The 20,158-nt window shown below is 50.8% G+C and overlaps 2 protein-coding genes across 2 annotated transcripts; one reads left to right on the top strand and one right to left on the bottom strand.

Annotated features, from left to right (window-relative positions):
* The first annotated feature begins 241 nt into the window (after positions 1–241).
* On the top strand, positions 242–5,107 carry NAGS (N-acetylglutamate synthase). The gene is made up of 7 exons (XM_007955211.2): positions 242–664; positions 1,219–1,493; positions 1,601–1,814; positions 2,093–2,273; positions 3,608–3,779; positions 3,878–4,060; positions 4,954–5,107. The coding sequence occupies exons 1-7, from the start codon at positions 242–244 to the stop codon at positions 5,105–5,107; spliced, it is 1,602 nt and encodes a 533-aa protein (XP_007953402.1).
* A 2,273-nt stretch (positions 5,108–7,380) lies between these two features.
* Positions 7,381–10,585, bottom strand: TMEM101 (transmembrane protein 101). Its single transcript, XM_007955213.2, has 4 exons — positions 10,449–10,585; positions 9,959–10,139; positions 8,395–8,541; positions 7,381–7,689 (listed from the first exon to the last, which is right to left on the bottom strand). The coding sequence occupies exons 1-4, from the start codon at positions 10,583–10,585 to the stop codon at positions 7,381–7,383; spliced, it is 774 nt and encodes a 257-aa protein (XP_007953404.1).
* Positions 10,586–20,158: the final 9,573 nt, after the last annotated feature.

Here is a 20,158-nt window from a genome sequence, read left to right on the forward strand (position 1 = left end):
TTATCTCAGCCTCGTGACCCTCATTAGTGGGTACCGTGCTCCCTTAGGGCGGAGTCACCGGGAAATCCGCCCCTTAACCCATGGCCTGACCCTCTCGAATGCGCCCGGGGAGACTCATGGTCCCTGGCTGGGCGGCGCCCCGGCCGGCTCCAGCCCCGCCCCGCGGCAGGTTAAGAGCCGGGCAGAGCCGGGCGCTCCAGACAGAAAGTGACCCGTGGGGGGGCAAGTTGGTTAGGTTGTCATGGCGACGGCGCGGGTGGCCGGGGCCCTGCGGGCAGTCGCTGCGGGTGGGCTGCTGCACCGCCCGCGAGGCCCTAGGGGCTCCCGAAGGCTGAGCGGCACCGCGCAGCGGCGGGCGGCGGGGAGCGCCAGCCCTGGGCGCCGGCTCAGCACTGTTGGGATGCCTGCGCAGCCCCGGTACGAGACCGAGAGCGCGGAGGATGCCTCGCCGCCGCCTGCTGCTGAGGAACCGCCGTGGAGCCCGCCCAGTGCTCCCCTCGTGGGCCCGGAGCTCCCGGAGCACTCCGCCGGCCGCTCGCTGGTGCAGCGAGACATCCAGGCCTTCCTGAACCAGTGCGGGGCCAGCCCGGGAGAGGCGCGCCACTGGCTCTCGCAGTTCCAGACTTGCCACCACTCCTCGGACAAGCCCTTCGCCGTCATCGAGGTGAGCGCCAGCGTTGGCTGTGTCACAGGGAGGGGACGGGGATTGTGTGGCCACATGCCCTCAGGCAAGGCAGGACAGGCTGCATCTTACACAGCGAAACCGGGAAGAGTGGCAGCAGAGCCCTGACAAGTGCCCAAGACTGGCCAAGGCTGTGCGCCCGCCCCCCCAAAAGCATGTGGCCATTCCGAGTGAGAAGCCCGGGGACTCCAGCTCATCAGGGAGATGCTATGAAGAGGGATATCCCTCTTCACGGGTGCAATTAAGGAAAACTGGACAGGAGCTGACTGTTACCCCTCCCCCCAATGTGTCCCAGAGTCCAAGGACACAGGGAGGAGCTGAGGAGAAACACTGGTGAGAGATAAGGGGACCAGATGGACAAAGGGCAAGCAGGTGGGCTCTGATGGTCAGAAGTGGAGGGCTGACAGCTCCTGGGGCGGGGGGCAAGCCGAGGGCCCTGGCGGCTGTGCCAGGCTGTAGGAGCAAATGGCTTTGTGGGAGGTGTACAGCAGCCGTGGGGACCGGTGTCCCCGGGGTTAACGTCACCTCCTTGGCAGGTGGAGGAGGAGGTGCTCCAGTGCAGGCAGGCCGTGTCCAGCCTGGCCTTCGCCCTGGCCTTCCTGCAGCGCATGGACATGAAGCCGCTGGTGGTCCTTGGGCTGCCCGCCCCCACGGCGCCCTCGGGCTGTCTCTCCTTCTGGGAGGCCAAGGCCCAACTCGCACAGAGCTGCAAGGTGCTGGTCGACGCGCTCCGACACAGTGCCGCCACCGCCGTGCCCTTTTTTGGCGGCGGCTCTGTGCTGGGCGCCGCCGAGCCAGCCCCGCATGCCAGGTTAGTGCCAGCCCTGCCTGCCCCGGCGTCCTCGGAGCGCGCTCCCGGCCCGCCATGCCCCTTCTAGAATGGCCGGGACCATCTTGAACACCGTATCTGACCCACAGCTATGGTGGCATCGTGTCGGTGGAGACAGACCTGCTGCAGTGGTGCCTGGAGTCGGGCAGCATCCCCATCCTGTGCCCCATCGGGGAGACGGCTGCGCGCCGCTCGGTGCTCCTCGACTCGCTGGAGGTGACTGCGGCGCTGGCCAAGGCGCTGCAGCCCACCAAAATTATCTTCCTCAACAACACAGGCGGCCTGCGCGACAACCACCACAAGGTGTGCCCCGTCTCCTGCTCTCCCTGCACGCCTCCCCCAGGCGCCGCAGAGTCACTCTCAAGTCAGGTGGGCCGGAAGACCCTAATGGAATCAGTGTCAGAGAGAGGCTCAGCCCGTGGTGTCCAGATCTGAGCCCTCCCTGGGCGAGGACTCTGGAAGTCAAGGTGAAGGAGTCAGGGAGGAGGTGTCTGTAGGGGCAGGGCACTCAGTCTGGTAGTCAGGGGAGCGGTCCTGGCTGGCCGTGGGTGGAAGGCTCACGCCCCTCGCTGGGGTCACAGGTCGTGAGTAACGTGAATCTGCCCGCTGACCTGGATCTGGTCACTAACGCCGAGTGGGTGAGCACCAAAGAGCGGCAGCAGATGCGGCTCATCGTGGACGTACTCAGCCGACTACCACACCACTCCTCCGCCGTCATCACGGCCGCGAGCACGCTGCTCACGGAACTCTTCAGCAACAAGGGTGAGGGTCTCGGATGGGTGGGCCGGCATGGCTGGGTTCCACCAGTGGCCCGGCTGGGCCTGAGTGGCCATGGGCAGGAGAAGCGGCTGCCTAGCCAGTCCAGAAGCCAGAGCAGGGTGCCACAGCAGTGGCTTCCTGCCTTTGGGGCGGTGGGCAAGGAGATGGACTGCCTTTGGATGGAGCGTGAGTGGAACTAAGGAATCCGACCGCAGACGATGGGGGGGGGGAACGGGCGTGGCTTAGGGTGGCGGGCGGGGCCAAGTACAGGATTTGGGAAGATAGGCAAGATTAGGGGAAAAAAGTGGGACTACATTTTACTTGGATTCACAGTCAACGCTCATGGGAGCAGCCGCTGAGAAATCAAACCACGCATTGCATTAGACTGATCTGCTGCAAAAGACCTCTTTAAAGTGAAAAAAAGCAAAGATGTCACTTAGAGGGAAAAGGTGTGCCTTACTCATGGTATTTTCATTCTCATATGCATGAAAAAGCTGGGCAATGAACAAAGGTCAAAGAAATGATGCCTTTGAACTATGATATTGGGGAAGAATACTGAATACATCATGGTTTGCCAGAGGACCTCTGGTGGCATAATGTCTAAGGTATTTGACTGCTAACCAGAAGGCTGGAGGTTCTAAACCCACCAGCTACTCCCCAGAAGGAAGATTGGGCAATCTACTTCAGTAGTGATACTGCCTTGGAAACTCAAGGAGGGGTCTGTGAGTCGAATCCAACTCAATGACAATGAGTTTGGTTTTTATGGACTGCCAGAAGAATGAATAAATCTGTCTTGGAAGAAATATAGTCAGAATGCTCCTTAGAAGCCAGAATGGCAAGATTTTGTCTCATGTACTTTGGACATGTTATCAGGAGGGACTAGTCCCTGGTGAAGGACGTCGTGTTTGGAAGAGGGTCAGCAAAAAGAAGAAGACCCTCACCAAGACGGATTGACACTGTAGCTGCAACAATTGGCTCAAACATAGCAACAACTGTGAGAATGGCACAGGACTGGGCAGTGTTTCTTTCTGTTATACGTGGGGTCGCTATGAGTCGGAGCTGACTGGAGAGCACCCAGCAACAACAAATGGGACTACACAGGCAATGGGGTGGTGTTCGGAGGACAAATTGCCTGGGAAAAGCATCTCCTGGAGGGGGAGTCACACCCAGGTCTATGCAGAGGACAGAGATTTCTCACTGTGGCAAATTCCTAAACAGGGTGATTGTCCCACCAGCCTCTGCTCTTCTTGGAACCCCAATTGGTAGTGGAAACAGAGGAAGAGGGTGTGGGGCCAGCCTTGGGCTAACTATCGCCTTGTCCTCTATCACACCCCCAGGGTCTGGGACGCTGTTCAAGAATGCAGAGCGGATGCTTCGAGTTCAGAGCCTTGACAGCCTCGACCAGGGCTGCCTGGTGAACCTGGTCAATGCCAGCTTTGGCAAGAAGCTCCGGGATGACTACCTGGCCTCACTGCGCCCACGGCTGCACTCCATCTATGTCTCTGAGGGGTGAGCCGGCAAGCTCCAGAGGGCAGGGACCAAGTGACAGAGCTGGGCAGCTCGGGGGCAATGGGAGATCTTAGCCTGTCTCTTTCCTGCTGCACCAGGTACAACGCGGCCGCCATTCTGACCATGGAGCCGGTGTTGGGAGGCACCCCGTACCTGGACAAGTTCGTGGTGAGCTCTAGCCGCCAGGGCCAGGGCTCGGGCCAGATGCTGTGGGAGTGTCTGCGGCGGGACCTGCAGACTCTTTTCTGGCGCTCTCGGGTCACCAACCCCATCAACTCCTGGTAAGTCCTGCCCCTGGCAGCTCTGGGCTGGGCATCACCCCTCCTCTGCGCTCGGGCTCTGGTCATCTAACCCCCAGGGAAGAATAGTTTGTCTCCCTGCCACCCCCACAAAGGCCCTGCCTAGTGTAGTTCCACATTCCCCAGAGGGCAGAATACACCAAGAGTACCCAGAGGCAGGCCACACAGAACCCTGCTCTGTCCTGCTTCAGGGCATCCCTGGAAGGGAGTAACACCCCCAAGCTCCCACAGGGCTTGCAGAGAAGTCCTAACCCTTCAGGCTCTATTCCAGACCTATCTTTGCACCCCCTCTCCTCTCTTGCCTTCAGCAACTATGCCCTCATCCCCATTATCCCGCTCTGTGACACCAAAACCCAAAAAATAAAACTCACTGCTGTCAAGTTGTTTCCAACTCATAGGGAGCCCTGGTGACGTAGTGCCTAAGGCATTTGACTGTTAACCAGAAGGCTGGCGGTTCACACCTACCAGCCACTCCTCAGAAGGAAGGTTGGGCCATCTACTTCCAGAGATACACTGCCTTGGAAACCCAAGGAGGGGTCGCACCAAGAGGGGAACAAAAACCTCTCCCTATTGCTGCACAGCCAAGGATTGTGGCGACAGCAAGGGATACCATCTGGCATACCCTCCCTCTGACCCTCCTGTGTGACCCTGGGAAGTTACCTAACTTCTCTGAGCCTTAGCTGCTTCACTGTGAGTGAGCATAATGTGAGGTTTGGAGAAGCTGCAGTGAAGATGAAATCAGAAAACACACAGCCGGTCCCAGGAGGGTGACTAGCATATAGTAGCTCCTTAGTATATGCTCTTTGAGAGAACCAGTGAGCGGGCACTGGTCATGCCCTAAATGTGCCTCACCCCGTCCCCACCCCCACCTCCAGGTACTTCAAGCACAGTGATGGCAGCTTCTCCAACAAGCAGTGGATCTTCTTCTGGTTCGGCCTGGCTGATATCCGGGACTCCTATGAACTGGTCAATCACGCCAAGGGGCTGCCGGACTCCTTCCGCAAGCCAGCTTCAGACCCAGGCAGCTGACCTTCACCACAGGTCCTGCAGGCCCTGGGAGAGCCAGGGTGAACCAAAAGCCATGCCTGCTGGTTGAGTGATCTGCAAAGCAGAGAGCAGCCCCCAATCGCCAAGTGGGACGAACCCAGGAAGGAGGGGCCGGCCAAATGGTCTTCAAGTCTCAGCCTTGGGGTTGACTTGGAGGGCTCCACTCAGAGGAACCTTGAGGGAGGACAGGTTTCTGCAGGCTCTGTGCTGTTTTGAGGCTCCCTTGCCCAATATGTTACCCCCACCTGCATGATACTCCACCACCCATTTTCATTTTTTTGGGTCTTGCAACCTTTCAGGAGGCCTTGATTAAAATGCAGATACTTGTCTGAGAGCTCACATTTAAAGGAAATTAACAGTGACCGTGTGGGAGCCAAACATGACAGCTAGGGACCCAGGGGCTCCTAGAGGAAGCTAAGTAAAATGGAGGGCCCCAAAGATGAATGCTGCTGCCATGTCCCTCACCTGGGTGTCAGTGTCCCCAGATGGACTCCCCACCCCAAAGGTGGGAAACATTCTCCATTCCACAGACCAGGTGCTAGGAGCAGCCTGGCTCCCTGACTCATGCAAGCCCAGCAAGGGTGGGCTCAGAGCCAAGTCCAGAAGGCAATAGCCTGTCTTCTGCCTATCAGACCCTAGAGACGCCATCACTAGATGGCTTTGGTTAAAAGCCCAGACTTGAACAGTCTCTACAGGACCAGGACACTTCAAGGGGCAGGAGTCCAAAGCCCAGGTTTCTTAAGACATTTTTTGAACTCCAACTAGGTGCTAGATCCCACACTGGCTGCTGGGGCTACTTCCTGTCAAGCAGTGTATGAATAAGTGGGGAGATGGACACTTAGGAGACCATCATAGCACACCAGGGGCTGGACAGAACCAAGGTCCTAAGAGCAGCATGTCTTCCCTTGGGAGACAGGTCATGTCTAATACGCATCAGGTTGAGTATTAGACAGCCTGACCTGGAATTCAAGGAGCTCTGGTGGCATAGTGCCTAAGGCATTTGACTGCTAACCAGAAGGCTGACAGTTCAAACCTACTAGCCACTCCTCGGAAAGAAGACTGGGCAATCTACTTCACAGTGATACCACCTCGGAAACCCAAGGAGGGGCTGCTATGAGTCAGGTCCAACTTGATGGCAGTGAGTTTGGTTTTTTGGTTTTGAGCTGGAATTCAATCCCCAATTTGCTCTGTGGCTTTAGGCAAGCTGTTTACCTTCTCTGAACCTCATTTCCTCATCTGTAAAATGGAGATAATATCTGGCCTCGTAATAGAATCTTAATGTTGGTTCTCTCCCTCTAGCTGCCTTTGGCCAAAGATTTCTCCAAAAACAGCTGCACCACATGGAGAAGAAAAAGACAAGCTCCAACAAAAGGGACTGAGGTTAGATAGCAAAAGCACGTACTGTGAGATTCTTGAATACAGAGCCAATGGACTGGGAGAGCACTCAGAACGGAAAAGATCTTGTGAGGAGCACGGTGGGGCTTAACCAGGTACAGTCCTTCAAGAGCCCAGGATCAACCCCAACCAATGGCAAAGTGCACTATGGGGAAAACAGAGAAGCAAAGAGAAATGTCCATAGAAATGTTTATTTCTGGAGGACTGTGTGGTCTGGTGTTTGGGAGGGCATTCCCACTCCCACCAGGCCAACCATGAAGCTGGACACAGCAGGAGGCAGGAAGCTGACTGCTGCCCACCCTCCCCCTGCACACGCCAGAGCAGATGGCAACTGCACTGCTCTCCAGGTGGGTGCTAGAAAGCTCATACTGTCTGCCCCAGCATACCCTGAGAACCCACATGACTTCTGTGGTGCCTGGCCCCTCTGTTCCTCCCAGGCCTGATACATGTGGGCCAGGGCCAACACACACACACACTCAGTCTTCACAAAGCACTGCAGAGCCTAGCTGCATCCTCCAGGTTCAAAATGGAATTTTTCATATTTGCTCATTTGTAGTTCTGTCTTCTTTCTTCTGTTTCTCACTGGTCAGTGCCCCCACCCAGCCCTGCCTTATGCCTGCTCAGGGACAGGAGTTCCTGGGGTACAGCTGGCCCTCAGCTCTCTTCAAAACAAACTGGAGCAAACCTGCAAGGGTTCCCGCCCTCCCAAGGGATAAGTCCAGGAATTTGGGGAAGGGACCTGCCTCTTACCGACGCTAAAAAAGCAAAGGATCAAACAAACACATCAAAAAGGACGAACAAGCAGCACCCGAGCCAGCAAGGAGGAAGGCAAGGTGGCCCTCGGTGGCTCCCTGTGCAACTCAGCCATCGGTGGCCAGGATGATGGCGGCCCCGAAGATGCCCACACTCTCTCCAAGGAGCTTCATCTGGTTCCAGAACTCGACACGCCGTGTGCTGTGCCAGTAGGCAACATTGCCATCAATAAGCAGCATGATGGGGGGCAGCAGCACAGCCAGGATCTGGGCAGCCAGAGTCACATAGTAGCCTGACAGGAAGGCCAGGGCCAGGACGCCATACAGCACAAAGAACAGCTGGATCATCAGCTCCCCTCCTGGCAGGTGGTTCAGATACGCCAGCCGGTCCTCCTTGCTGTGCTGCAGTGAGTAGGCCTGAAACACATCGTCCTCTCAAAGACTCTCCAGCAGGCCCAGGAGCCTAGCTGGGGAAGGCCACCTGAGACAGCGCCACAAGATAGCCTCTGCAAGGTGGGCTTCTGACTCCCCTCTCAGACTTGGGGCTCTCTGGAAGCAGGGCTGTTTCTCCCCCTCCGATAGGGGAGTTCCAAGGGGTTTGGGCCTATATCTCCCCTCACCCTGAGGGCTCTGAGGGCAAATGGCGTCCTGTCATCAGATTGGGAGCTCCCACCTGATTATCCTGTAGGAACCCACAGAGCTCTGCACACACTATCTGGTGCCCAGTAACAAAGATAAGGCCAAGTGGCCTGGGGCCTGTCCACATCCCCATTCACACTGGCCTCCCCTAGCACCAGAGACAACTGGAACTTGCTACCCTGGGAGGTCCCCAACAGCTCTAGGTGGCAGAGTCCCATCTGGGGCCTGAACTCCACCAAACCTCTCCTCTGTCCCCATGAGACATGGGTCAGTCCAATCTCTTCTCTCCCTAGTGGCAATAATGGTGGAAGAAGGGACTCCTGGGCAGGCCTCAGTACTCGGAGGGCCCCTGATACCCCAGAAGCTAGCCAGGACAGTTCTTAGGAGCCAGGCCCTCAGGGCCTACATGCAGGCCTTGCTCACCCCTCTGGGCTCACACTTCACTCCCAGCCAGGCACCTCTAGCCATCAGTCCCCAACCTACCACACAGATGAGGTAGATGCCCAGGAACACCTGGCCGGTGGACTGCAGGGAGCGGCTGCGCGGTTTCCGGCGATACAGCTCCCCAGCACCACTGGCCAGCACAAGAAAGCCGCCAATAATGGCAACTGTGCGCGAGTACATACGGACCTAGGCCAGGGCGAGGAAACACCAGTTAGGAATTGCAGCCAACCACGTTTGTCCTGGCTGCCTGGAGCATAGAACTGCTCATCTCTATCATCACATTCCATCTGACAAACCCTCTTACCATCTCCAAGGATGATGGATAGGTAAAGCAGGGATAGATCATTGTTTTTGTACAAATAGAAACTAAGGCCCATAGGGATTAATTGTCCAAGGTCCTACAGAAAGTAAGTGGCAGAACCCAGACACCACGTTTCCCCACCCTAAGGTCTCTAGACTAATCCCAATGTTCTTTCCTCTACATAGTTAGAATCTGTTCCATTATATATATATAATCCCCACTGATCTTATTGTCCTGTGATTGTTCACACATATGCCTCTCCTACTGTTCTAACTGGGAGCTCTGGTAGCACAGTGCCTAAGGCACTGGACTGCTAACCAGAAGACTGGCAGTTCAAACCCACCAGCCACTCTTCGGAAGGAAGGTTGGGCAATCTACTTCCATAGTGATACTGCCTCGGAAACCCCAGGCGGGGTTGCTATGGGTCAGTCTGACTTGATGGCACACAACAACTGTTCTAACTACCTTCATGGGTGGTGCCTTTGTCTCCAAGTCTTTTGCTTATCTCCAAGTCTGCAGTGCCTGACAAATTTGGTATTTGCAGGTTTAAATGCTGGATTGAGATTAAATAAATTTCATAAAATGATTGGATCAGGTAATCCTCAAGTCTCTTTCATCCTGTAAGTCTAAGTGAAAGGTTAATAAAACCTCACAGTGAAAGGCTAATAAAATCAAACCTCCCAATTAAAGAGTTAATAAAATCAAGCCTCACAATAATTTGCACTCAGCCAAAATGGAATGTTACAAAAAAAACAAAATTCTAGACTATCAGACTTCTGAAAATAGTTAACGACTGCTGTCTGACTCTGATGCTTGCATTTCTTAAATAAACTCTCCTTTTATATTTTTCTGACCTGGTTTCTCTCGGCATCAGCAATCTTACACTAAGAAAACTAAACTAATGCTTTAAAGGGTTCTGTGAACCAGGTGACCTAGGTTGTGGTCCCACCTGTGATGCTAACTTGTACTGTGCATTGGAAAAGTCTCTTCCCATCTCTGGGCCTCAATTTCCATACGTTGAAGAGTTGTTGTTGTTATGTGCCATCGAGTCGGCCCCGACTCAGCGACCCCTCCTTGGGTTTTCGAGGCAGTATCACTACGGAAGTAGGATTGCCCAACCTTCCTTCCGAGGAGTGGTGAAGAGTAGGCTTGCGTAATTTCTAAAGTCCTTCTGGTTCCTGCACTCCATAATAATCCCAAACCTGGGTCCAACCCTCCCAGCTTTAGGACTACGCACTGGCTAACGTCACACACAGCCCACCAACTGTCTTCCAAAGCCCCATCTATGGCCAAGCCGCTCACCTTCAGCCAGTCTCCGTAGTGGACGTAGCCACCAATGTAGGCGGCGTAAGTGCTAATGGCCAACTGGAGGGCGGCGCCTAGCGCAAACCAACGCCGCTTCACGCCGAAGGACATGAAGCTAGCGCAGAGCACCGCAGCCCCCATGTCGAAGTACAGGTAGGGCACTGGGATGTCAGGCTTCCTGCGAACCAAGTGCAGGGAAGTGTCGAGGACAGAAAAGTAGGGGAGAGGGAGGCCTTGAGGCCCCCAAATTCCCCCAAAACTGGATCACCCCTTCATGGCCATAACACCCGCACCATGCTCAATATCCACCTCACTCCAGACCAGAGACCCTCCCAACATGTCCGAGGTCCAAATTCCTCCCACTCCTGATACCCCCGATTTCTGGGCGCCAAATTCTTCCCGATCCCACTTCATCCCCGTTCCCGGGACTGGCCGTACCGCGTCCCTTTTCCCCGATCACGTTGGGCGGCTGCGTGGGACCACTCACCGGCGCGCCTCCGCCCTCTCAGCGTACAGCATGAGCTGGCTGAAGCAGCCCCAGAAGGGGCAGCGTGTGAGCAGCACCGAACCTAACTGCATGATCAGCTGCAGCATCCACCGTCGCGAACCCACTTTCGACGCCATCTTGGAGAAGGGCAGTCCACTTCGGCCTCATTCCCGGCCAGGAGGCCGGCGCGGGTAAGGGAGACACCGCTTCCGGAAGCTGCGCTTTTTTTTTTTTTTTTTTTTAAAACCCCTTTCCGTACGGGAACAAGGCTCTCGCTCCCTAGTTCCGGAGCAGAGGCAGGCCTCTCGCAGTGGCATTCTCTGATCATGGAGAACGTTAAGACTCCCTCCTTGGAGCTGCAAAATCGAAAACTAGACTAGAGGAAGGAATAGTGGGTTCAAGACCACAGAAGCCTTGGATCACAGTTTGATGTATTGAAGCGAACTAATCTTTGAATGGGAGCTCTGGTAGCATAGTGGCTAAGGCACTTGACTGCTAACCAGAAGGCTGGCGGTTCAAACCCACCAGCCACTCCTCGGAAGGAAGGTTGGGCAATCCTACTTTCGTAGTGATACTGCCTCGGAAACCCAAGGAGGGGTCGCTATGAGTTGGGTCCGACTCGACGGCACATAACAACAACAACAAATCTTTGAATGGGAGCTCTGGTGGTGTAGTGCCTAAGGCATTTGACTGCTAACCAGAAGGCTGGCAGTTCAAACCACCCAGCCACTCCTCTGAAGGAAGACTGGGCAATCTACTTCTGAAACCCAAGAAGGGGTCGCTATGAATCGAAACTTACTCCACAGCAGTTTTTGTTTTAAATAGAATCTTTGAATGCTCCAGGCCTAGCCACAACTCTTTGACTTTGGGCACACCACAAAACTTTGAGAGACTCATCTATGAAATGGGGATAATAACACTTACTTCACAAGATTGTGAGGTTTAGATGTGAGAGTGTTGTCCTCGCACATACTAGGGGTTCAATAAATGGTACACACATACTCAAGAAAATCCCTCTGTTTCTGTTGTTCTCTAGCTAAGGATCACCTATAGAGAAATTTGGTCTTAGCCTTTCTTGAAAGAAGGTGGTCTGATGGGAACATATGGGACATCTCAAGTCAGTCTCCTTTCTCCAGCTCTCATTGTTCCATGCTAGCTCCAACTACCATCTTTGTCAGTTTAATTGCTGCAGGCTTTCAACTGGTCTCCCTAACTTCCTCCTTGTTGTTACGTTCGGTCCGAGTCAAACCCGACTCATAGTGACCCCTCGTTGGGTTTCCAAGGCAGTATCATTACGGAAATAGATTGCCCCATCTTCCTTCGAGTGGCTGGTGGGTTTGAACAGCCAGCCTTCTGATTAGTAGTCAAGTGCCTTAGGCACTACGCTACCAGAGCCAACTTCCTCTGGCCTCCTGCCAATCTGTTCTCAGCTCCACTATTGTATGTTCTTGTAACTTCAAATACCCTTATTTTGAGATACTTAACAAGGTGGCAATTGTAATATTTGATTATTTTATTAATGACTGCCTTCTCTACTAAACCCACTGCTGTCAAATCAATTCCAACTCATAGTAACCCCACAGGACAGAGTAGAACTGCCCCATAGGGCTTCCAAGGCTTTAAATCTTTAATGAAGCAGACTGCCTCATCTTTCTCCCGTGGAGTGACTGGTGGGTTCAAACCACCAGGCTTTTTGTTAGAAGCCCAATGCTTTAACCACAGCACCATCCAGAGCCCCTTCATTCCCTACTAGGCTGAGTTTTATGACTACAAGGATCTTGTCTGGTTTCTGTTTACTATTACATCCTCAGGGCCTAGTATACAAGCAGCAGTCAGGAAATATGTGCTAAATAGCTAAATAACTGAACTAAGTATCTATGCCTAGTTCCTAATAGGTGCTCCGTAAAGAACTGTTGGATGAATAAATGGGCAAGAGTTCCAGGCACTCTGGAGTTGCCATCACAAAGCTATTCCCACCTATCTTCCTATGTCCGCCCCAACGTATGAATTCATCTTCAGGTGTTGAAGTTAAGACCCTGCAAGTACCCCCTGGAGGTCATTTAATCCAGGAACTATTTCCAGTTCCCTGGGGAGGAAAAATGAGACTTAACATACAAACAACATTTCTGACAATGTTAATCTCAAATTCTCATCAGCCAGCTGAAAGTGAGGCAACAAAACATTAAATATGTTCACATCTCATTTTTTAAAACAAAGTCAGTAGGATAGTCTGGGTATATCAGAAAGAATAGGGAGAAGTATGTGTCCATGCAAAGATCTAAGGAGTGGGATTGTGTAGGTGTATGGTAGTGAGTGGGGAGCTCTCCAACTGAAGGGAATGAGAGAAACACTGGATTAAAGGGCATTTTGCCTACCTCCACCAGCCAGTGAAAATCATAGTTTCCATCCCCGAAATACAGGTGCATAGTACAAAATCAACTTTCCCACTGGTTTTATTTTTCCAGTCTCTTCACTCATCCCTGATTGAAATGGACAGGCAAATGCACAGCCCTCTCAGAACAGGGCTGAAGTGGTGAGAAAGACCAGAACTGGGGTGGTACATGTCCATAATATAGTCTGAGAAATCTGCTTGGACCGTTGAAATTGGCTCCCACCAGGCCAATGTCCACCCTCTCACTATAACCTCAGCAGCCAGTTTACAATCAAGTAGAGGCCTGGGACATGCATAAGGAGGGGACTGCAGTTTAGGATTAGGGAAGCTTGCCTTGGTATCTGCCTTATTGCCCCAGTTCCCTCTGGGCTTCATTCCCTCTCCCTTTTACTGCCTCTTCCCCAGAGGAGTGTTAAGTGACAGACCAGGGGCCAATTCCCACTTTCTAGGGTTGAGACAGGTCAGAGGAGGGGGGTAGGAAGTGGGGAGGGGGTTCTAGGCTCTGAACATAGAAGGCTCGTCTTTGACCCACCCCCAGCCTAACTTGAGGACTTTCTCCACCTCCCCCACAGCTCCCTCTGCTCTCTCCTCCAGCTGCCATGACCTCCCTCTTCCAGCACCCATTTCTCCACAGAGTTCTCCCACTCCCCCAGGCCATGCCTGCATTTGCACTCAACCATGACCACAGCCAGTGCTACAGTGTCCATGATGCCCAACACAGTGACCGTCTCAGCCAAGCAGAGTCAGGCCTGTATGCTGTTCAGTACCACCCCTGCCAGCCACCTGGGCCCAGCACAGGTCAGGTTGCCCAGGTCAGCCACATGCAGGTGCTGCAAATTGCCCAATATCCCAAAGACCTGCTGCAGGTCACAGTCACATGCTCAGGGTTGTTGGCCAACAGCAGCCTCATGCCCACTGTCTGGATGCCCACCACCACCTTGAACTCGAGGTACTACAGCTGGTTGTCCATGAGAGGCCCAGTTCCAGCAGGGCTGTGAAGGCCTTGGCTTCCAGCTCACTGACATTATTCCCAGCTAGAGAGAAGACCTCCAGGCCCAGCATGGCAGCCAGGGCCATGCCCTCAAACTGTGCAGTTGGTTCCTGCCTAGTAAGAGCCAGTGCAGGCAGAAAAGCCCACTGAGGCCAACTGCAGCCATCCCAACCAACGTGTTGGAGCTCAGGTCGAGCTGCTCCAGGCTTCCCAGGCCCTGCAGGCTGTAGGTGTCCAGGGCAGTGAGCAGGTTGTGGGAGAAGCCCAGCTAGAGGAGAGAGCCTAAGGTGGCTGATAAGTTGTGGGCAGGTGGGCCAGCTGGTTGTGGCTAAAATCCAGCTGCTCCAAGCTCAGGAACCCCAGGGCCCTGCCAGTCAGTCCCGCAGACCACTGTGAGAAAGTGGTAGCCCCTGCAGGCCCCGGAACCCAAATAAATGACTTCCTCTCTAGGTTCCCTAGTGTGACCAGTAGCCTCACCCAGTGAACTAGAATAGTAACACACACAGTGGAAAGAACCCTTACCAAGGACCCAAATGAGTTTCTCATTAAAGGCTTCAGTTAATCCTCACCTGAGAGGTAGGAACCTTTATCATAGAGGTATGGATGGCAAGGAGCTCTAGCTCTGGTGGCACAGTGGTTAAGGCATTTGACTGCTAACCAAAAGATCAGTGGTTCGAACCTACCAGCCATTCTGCAGGAGAAAGACAAGGTAGTTTGCTTCCACAAAGATTTACAGCCTTGGAAACCCTATGGGGCAGTTCTACCCTGTCCTAAAGGGTCGCTATGAGTCGGAATTCACTCAGTGATGGTGGGTTTGACAAGGCAAGGTAAGTTATCAAGTCCTACTGCTAATGAATGGCAGAAGTGAAATTCAAAAGAACTCAGTTCTGTCTGAATCCAGTCATGCTCCTAACCACTAAAGCAGCCATGCTCAAACACTGCGCCACCATCCTCCAGGCCAGCCAAATATCCTTTAGACAGAGCAAATGGTTGAACAGCATAGATTAACCCCGGAATGGAAGACCAGCTGAGCTACCACCAACCTATTTCACGAGTCTGAGCCTTTCAGTGATATCAAATCTCTGGATTAATTCAAATGTTGTTGAAGCAAATTATATTAGAATCATTGCTAAGAGCCTTGGGGGGAAATGACAAACAGAAGGCCGCCAGAAACTAGAGCTTGGCAAAGTTCCAATTTTCAAAAGTCAGACAAGTGAGTGTTAACAACAGATACCAAAATTTAAAAAGGGCTCAGTGAACATGTCATATCTGAGGAATTACCTAAAATGTGACCATCAGGTGCCCACAAATTCACTAAATTAAGTTAGACCCAAACAACTTCACTTCCATTTTTAAAAGGGTTACTAGATGGCTATCATTGGCAAATATCTGGATCTTAAAATCGTTCATTATTTTCCTTTGAAAACACAAAGGGCAGTTTATCAAAACTGGAAACAACACATAGGGATGGATAACTAGTATACTGGCTTATAAAATCAAGTTTTAAATCCTTAATTATTGTTGTTAGGTGCTATCAAGTCAGCTCTGACTCATAGCGACCCCATGTACAACAGAATGAAACACTGCCTGGTCCTGCAGCCTCACAATCCTTGCTATGCCTATATCCATTGTTGCAGCCACTATGTCAATCCATCTTGTTGAGGGCCTTCCCCTTTTTCATTGACCCTCCACTTTACCAAGCATGATATACTTCTTAATAGATTGGAACAACTGGCTCCAATATGGTTTTTATACATTTACAGGGATAAATGGAAACTTCTATATTTAGGATTTTTAAATCTACATTACATGAATTGGAAAAGATTAGTCACAATAGCTACCTCTGTGAATAAGTCTGGGAAGCTTTTGCTAACCCTTATGTCAGTCTGGCTCAAAGGCTGTGTGATGCCAAAAGTAGCTGGAAGAAACTGTAGCCCTTCACTGGCCCAGGCATGGCATGGCAGGAAATGGCCTCAGTGTCCCCTGTGCTAACAAACCATATGCAGTACTGGGGAAAGAACTTAAGAACTAGGAAGCGGTTCTTCCAAAGCCACTTGACCAAGGGGGACAGGTCCCAGTCACAACTGTCCATTCAGCAACTCCTGTGCCTCTCACCTAGAGACTGCCAGGAAAAGGAGAAAGATCCTAAAGAGGAAGAGGTGGTATGCAGGAGACCTGAGCTCCAGACTACTCTACCAATGAGCTGCTGCTCAGAGGAAAAACAGCAGCTATTCCATGTTGCCTCCTAAAGTTATGCACTTTCATCAACGAAAATGTTCACGTAGGGCAGCCTATCAAGTATGCTAGAGTGGATATTTCAACTGGTGGGACGCTGGTCTATATACACTCTAAGATCCCTGGCATCTATGTACTAGGAAATTTGTTCACAGCTTCACTACCACACTCACCCCAACTCTGGGCACTAGAAACAGCCCACATCTGCACTGTCCCACATGCTGAGTTCTGGAGTTACATGGCTGCAGAGCCATAAGGATGACAGCAGGACACTCCAGAACTTTAAGAAAAGGCTATTATGAACAAGAAAAGATCCTCAGCTCCATGCCTCTCTCCCTCCATAGTTTTGACTATGTTCTCCCTCCAAACCCTGGCTATAGCAACTATCCATCTTCTCCATCTGCACCTAAGTCACCCAACATGACTGGTGCATAGTAAAACTGTAAATGCACGAACACACACACACATCTCTAAAGGGCATTCTTAACACATTTCCTTTGAGTATTTACTGAGCCACAGGACAGGAACGCTCACCTTCCTGAAAATCTACACTTGAAACTGTACCATCTTCTACTTTCTTCTTATAACAGAAGAAATAATTTCTCCTATCAGAAGCCAATCCATCCACTGGGGCCATGGTCCCATCCTGACTCATCTTCTAAGGACTCCTCAGTCTTCATCTCTGAACTCCAGGCTCACAATCAGCAGGCCACTTGCCATCAGTTCCCCACTGTTTCATAGGCAAGACAAACTTAAAAGGGCAGAAGACAACTCTTCATTTCTCCACAAACCTCCCTCCCCACATTTGCCATCTCAGTAAAGGGCACCACCATCCACCTAGCAGACAGTCTTTGGTCCTCCCTTCCTCTCACCACTTTACCTCACATCCAATCCATCAAGTCCCACCGGTTCTGAAATTGCTTCTCAGCCACCACATCCCTTTCCTTGACTAGTGCAACAGCTTGATACCACGTCTTTCTGCTTCCACTACTGCCACCTAACACTCACTGTCCTGTCATCAACATGCTTAAAAAACAAACAACAACAACAAAAAAAATGCCAACTACTTAAAATCCTTTAATGGCTTCCCATTGTGCCAAGAACAGAACCCAGCCTCTTTACCATGGCACAGGGCCTTTATGACCTGGCTCCTAACCTCTTTTGTTTTTTTACTTTTACTGTGGAAAAAACATGTACAAGACATTTGCCAACATAAATTCCACATTTACAGCTCAGGAACACCGATGACATTTTCCATGTTGTGCCACCATTATTGCTATCCTTTTCCAAAATATTCCACACCATTAGCATAAACTCAATGCCCCCAAACAAAAGCTTCTCCTTTCTCCTTCCCTCCTACACCTTGTAACCACCGATAAACTTTGGTTTCTATGTGTGTACACACACACACGCGCACACACACGTATCCCCCACCCCCATTGGGGGAATTCCTATCTAGGAATTTTCCCTCCTTTCCCCTCCCCATCCCTAATAATCAACAAAGTTTCCTTCCATGTATAAACATTTCCTTGACTATTTACAATAGTGGACTAATACAGTATTTGTCCTTCTGTAATTGACTTATTTCACTCAGCATAATGTCTTCCAAATTCATCCACATTATGTTGTTTTGCAGATTCTACATTATTCTTCAGGGTTGTATAGTATTCCATTGTGTGTATGTACCAGATTGTCTATCCATTCCAGAGTTGACAGGCATTTAGGTCGTTTCCATCTCTTTGCTATTGTGAATAGTCCTGGGATGAACATGGGTGTGCATGTATCTATTCATGTCCTGCCTCTCACTTTTTGAGGATATATACCTAGTAATAGGATTGCTGGATCAAATGGTATTTCTATTTCCAGCTTTTTAAGGAATTGCCATACTGATTTCCACAGTGGTTGTATCATTTGGGAGCTCTGGAAGCATAGTGCCTAAAGCATTTGACTGCTAACCACAAGGCTGGAGGTTCAAACCCACCAGCCACTCCTCAGAAGGAAGGTTGGGCTATCTACTTCCGTAGTGATACTGCCTTGGAAACCCAAGGTGGGGTCGCTATGAGTCGGATCCTACTTGACAGCAACAAGTTTGATTTTTTTTTTTTGTTTTTGCATCATTTAGCAGTGTATGAAGAGTCCCAATCTCTCCACGTCCTCGCCAGCATTTGTTACTTTCTGTCTTGTTGAATTTTGCTATTAATGATGGGGTGCTATGGTATCTCATGGTTGTTTTGACTTGCATTTCTCTAAAGGCTCCTGCCTACTTCTCTATTCACCTTGTTCACTGGGCTTCAGCCACGTGTCTTCTTCTATCAGCTCCTAAACATCCCAAGCACTTGTCAACCTCAAGACCTTAGAACTTGCTGTCCTCTCATCTTGAGCACTCCTCAATGGCTGGCACCTAGTTCTCTGAATTTAATTTTAAATCACATTTCCTTAGAGACCATTTCTATAGTCTATTTAATATGGTATGCCGCCCCCCATTTCCTTCATTAAGCATAAGCAACAATGTTAAACTAGGAGACAGACTGACCAGAATACAGGGGGGCCATAGCTGAAAAAGAATCTATCACCTATAGCCTCCTAACGACTCACATAAAGTCCTGACGAACAATGCTGGAGTCAGCACTACAAGGATTATTTGGGGGAAAGAGAGAAGGCAGAAACATGCCCTACCCTCACCTCATCTTGCCAGTTCCGTTTTGGAATTTTCAACAAAATTGAAAATTAGAGAAAATGAGATGAGAGGCCAGGTAGAAAGGGGAGCCAGTCAGTCCTAGCTGCGGACTCTCTGGAGAAATGCTGCGGAGATTCTTGTGCTTCCCAGCCTAGAATAAGGTGGCCCTTCCTCTGGTCCCTAATCTTTCTGAACTTGTATTTCAAGTTTTCCTCAAAACCCACTCCTGGATCACTTTTCATCTTACAACTCATCCACTTACACTGATTACTTCCAAAACTCTACCTTCAATCTTATCTCAACTGCTAGTGCTAGGCAATGATACAAAAATGAGTTAAGTCCTCACCACTGCCTTGAAAGAGCCTCAACACCCCCTTATTAGTCCACTAAGCATAAAACCTAAATAAGTAACTTTAGTGCAAATCATCTATCCTATGACACGAATTATTACATGGACCATTTTCCATTCCAATTTTCAAGGACGGTGTCACAGATGGCTGTGAAGCAGAGCACTGCAGGTTAAGATGGAACAGACTTGTTGGAAGCAAGCTCACCTTCTACCTTTTATATACATCAATTCTAAGGGGCCAACAAGCTGTAAAGTGGACCACCATTGATTTAATAACTTTTTTTGGCTCAGGATGAAGAACCAGTGGTGAGTTTCTTGACATTATTCTTAGAATTTTAGAAATGCAAGGGGCACAAAGAAATGTCTTAAAATCTAGCACATATGATCTGTATAGAAAAAAAAAAGATATAAAAGAAGTTAACAATGTTTTGGTGAGTGGCAGATGGAAAAATGTTTATTTTCCAGCTTTTCTGTAATGAGTCATGTAAGATTTTTATAATGTAAAAGAACAAACTCATTTTGAAACTTTTATGGCAGTCCAACAGCATTTTCTTTTCACCTGTAAGGTTTGGCGTGCTGTTTTGATTACTCTAACCCACTGCTGTCGATTCCGACTCACAGTGACCCTGTTGGACAGAGTAGAACTGCTTCATAGGTTTCCAAGGCTGTAAATCTTTATGGAAATAGACTGCCAGATCTTTCTTCCATGGAGCAGCTGGTGGAGTTGAACTGCCATCCTTTTGCTTAGCAGCCAAGTGCTTTAAGCACTGTGTCACCGGGGTTCCTCCTGTGACTGCCTTCACCCTCTGCAACTCAGGCAGTGCGTGTTGATTCCATGTCTCCTGAGGGATTCCATGTCAAAAACAGCAGTATCCAATTTAACTCCCCCCATAAATCCTATGGCACCAGTGGCCTCAAGTAGTGACGCGAAGGCACGTCTACCACGTGAACAACCACTGTCCAACCCAAATGACCATCCTCAGACCCCCAAACTCTCGCCCCCTCCACTGTCCCTACCCATCCTGTGCACCTAAGCTTCCAGCATCACATTCTCACCACAGTACCC

This window comes from Orycteropus afer, unplaced genomic scaffold, assembly GCF_000298275.1.
Source record: "Orycteropus afer afer isolate SDZICR_OR568_19922 unplaced genomic scaffold, OryAfe1.0 scaffold00495, whole genome shotgun sequence".
In the NCBI taxonomy this organism is placed as follows: domain Eukaryota; kingdom Metazoa; phylum Chordata; class Mammalia; order Tubulidentata; family Orycteropodidae; genus Orycteropus; species Orycteropus afer.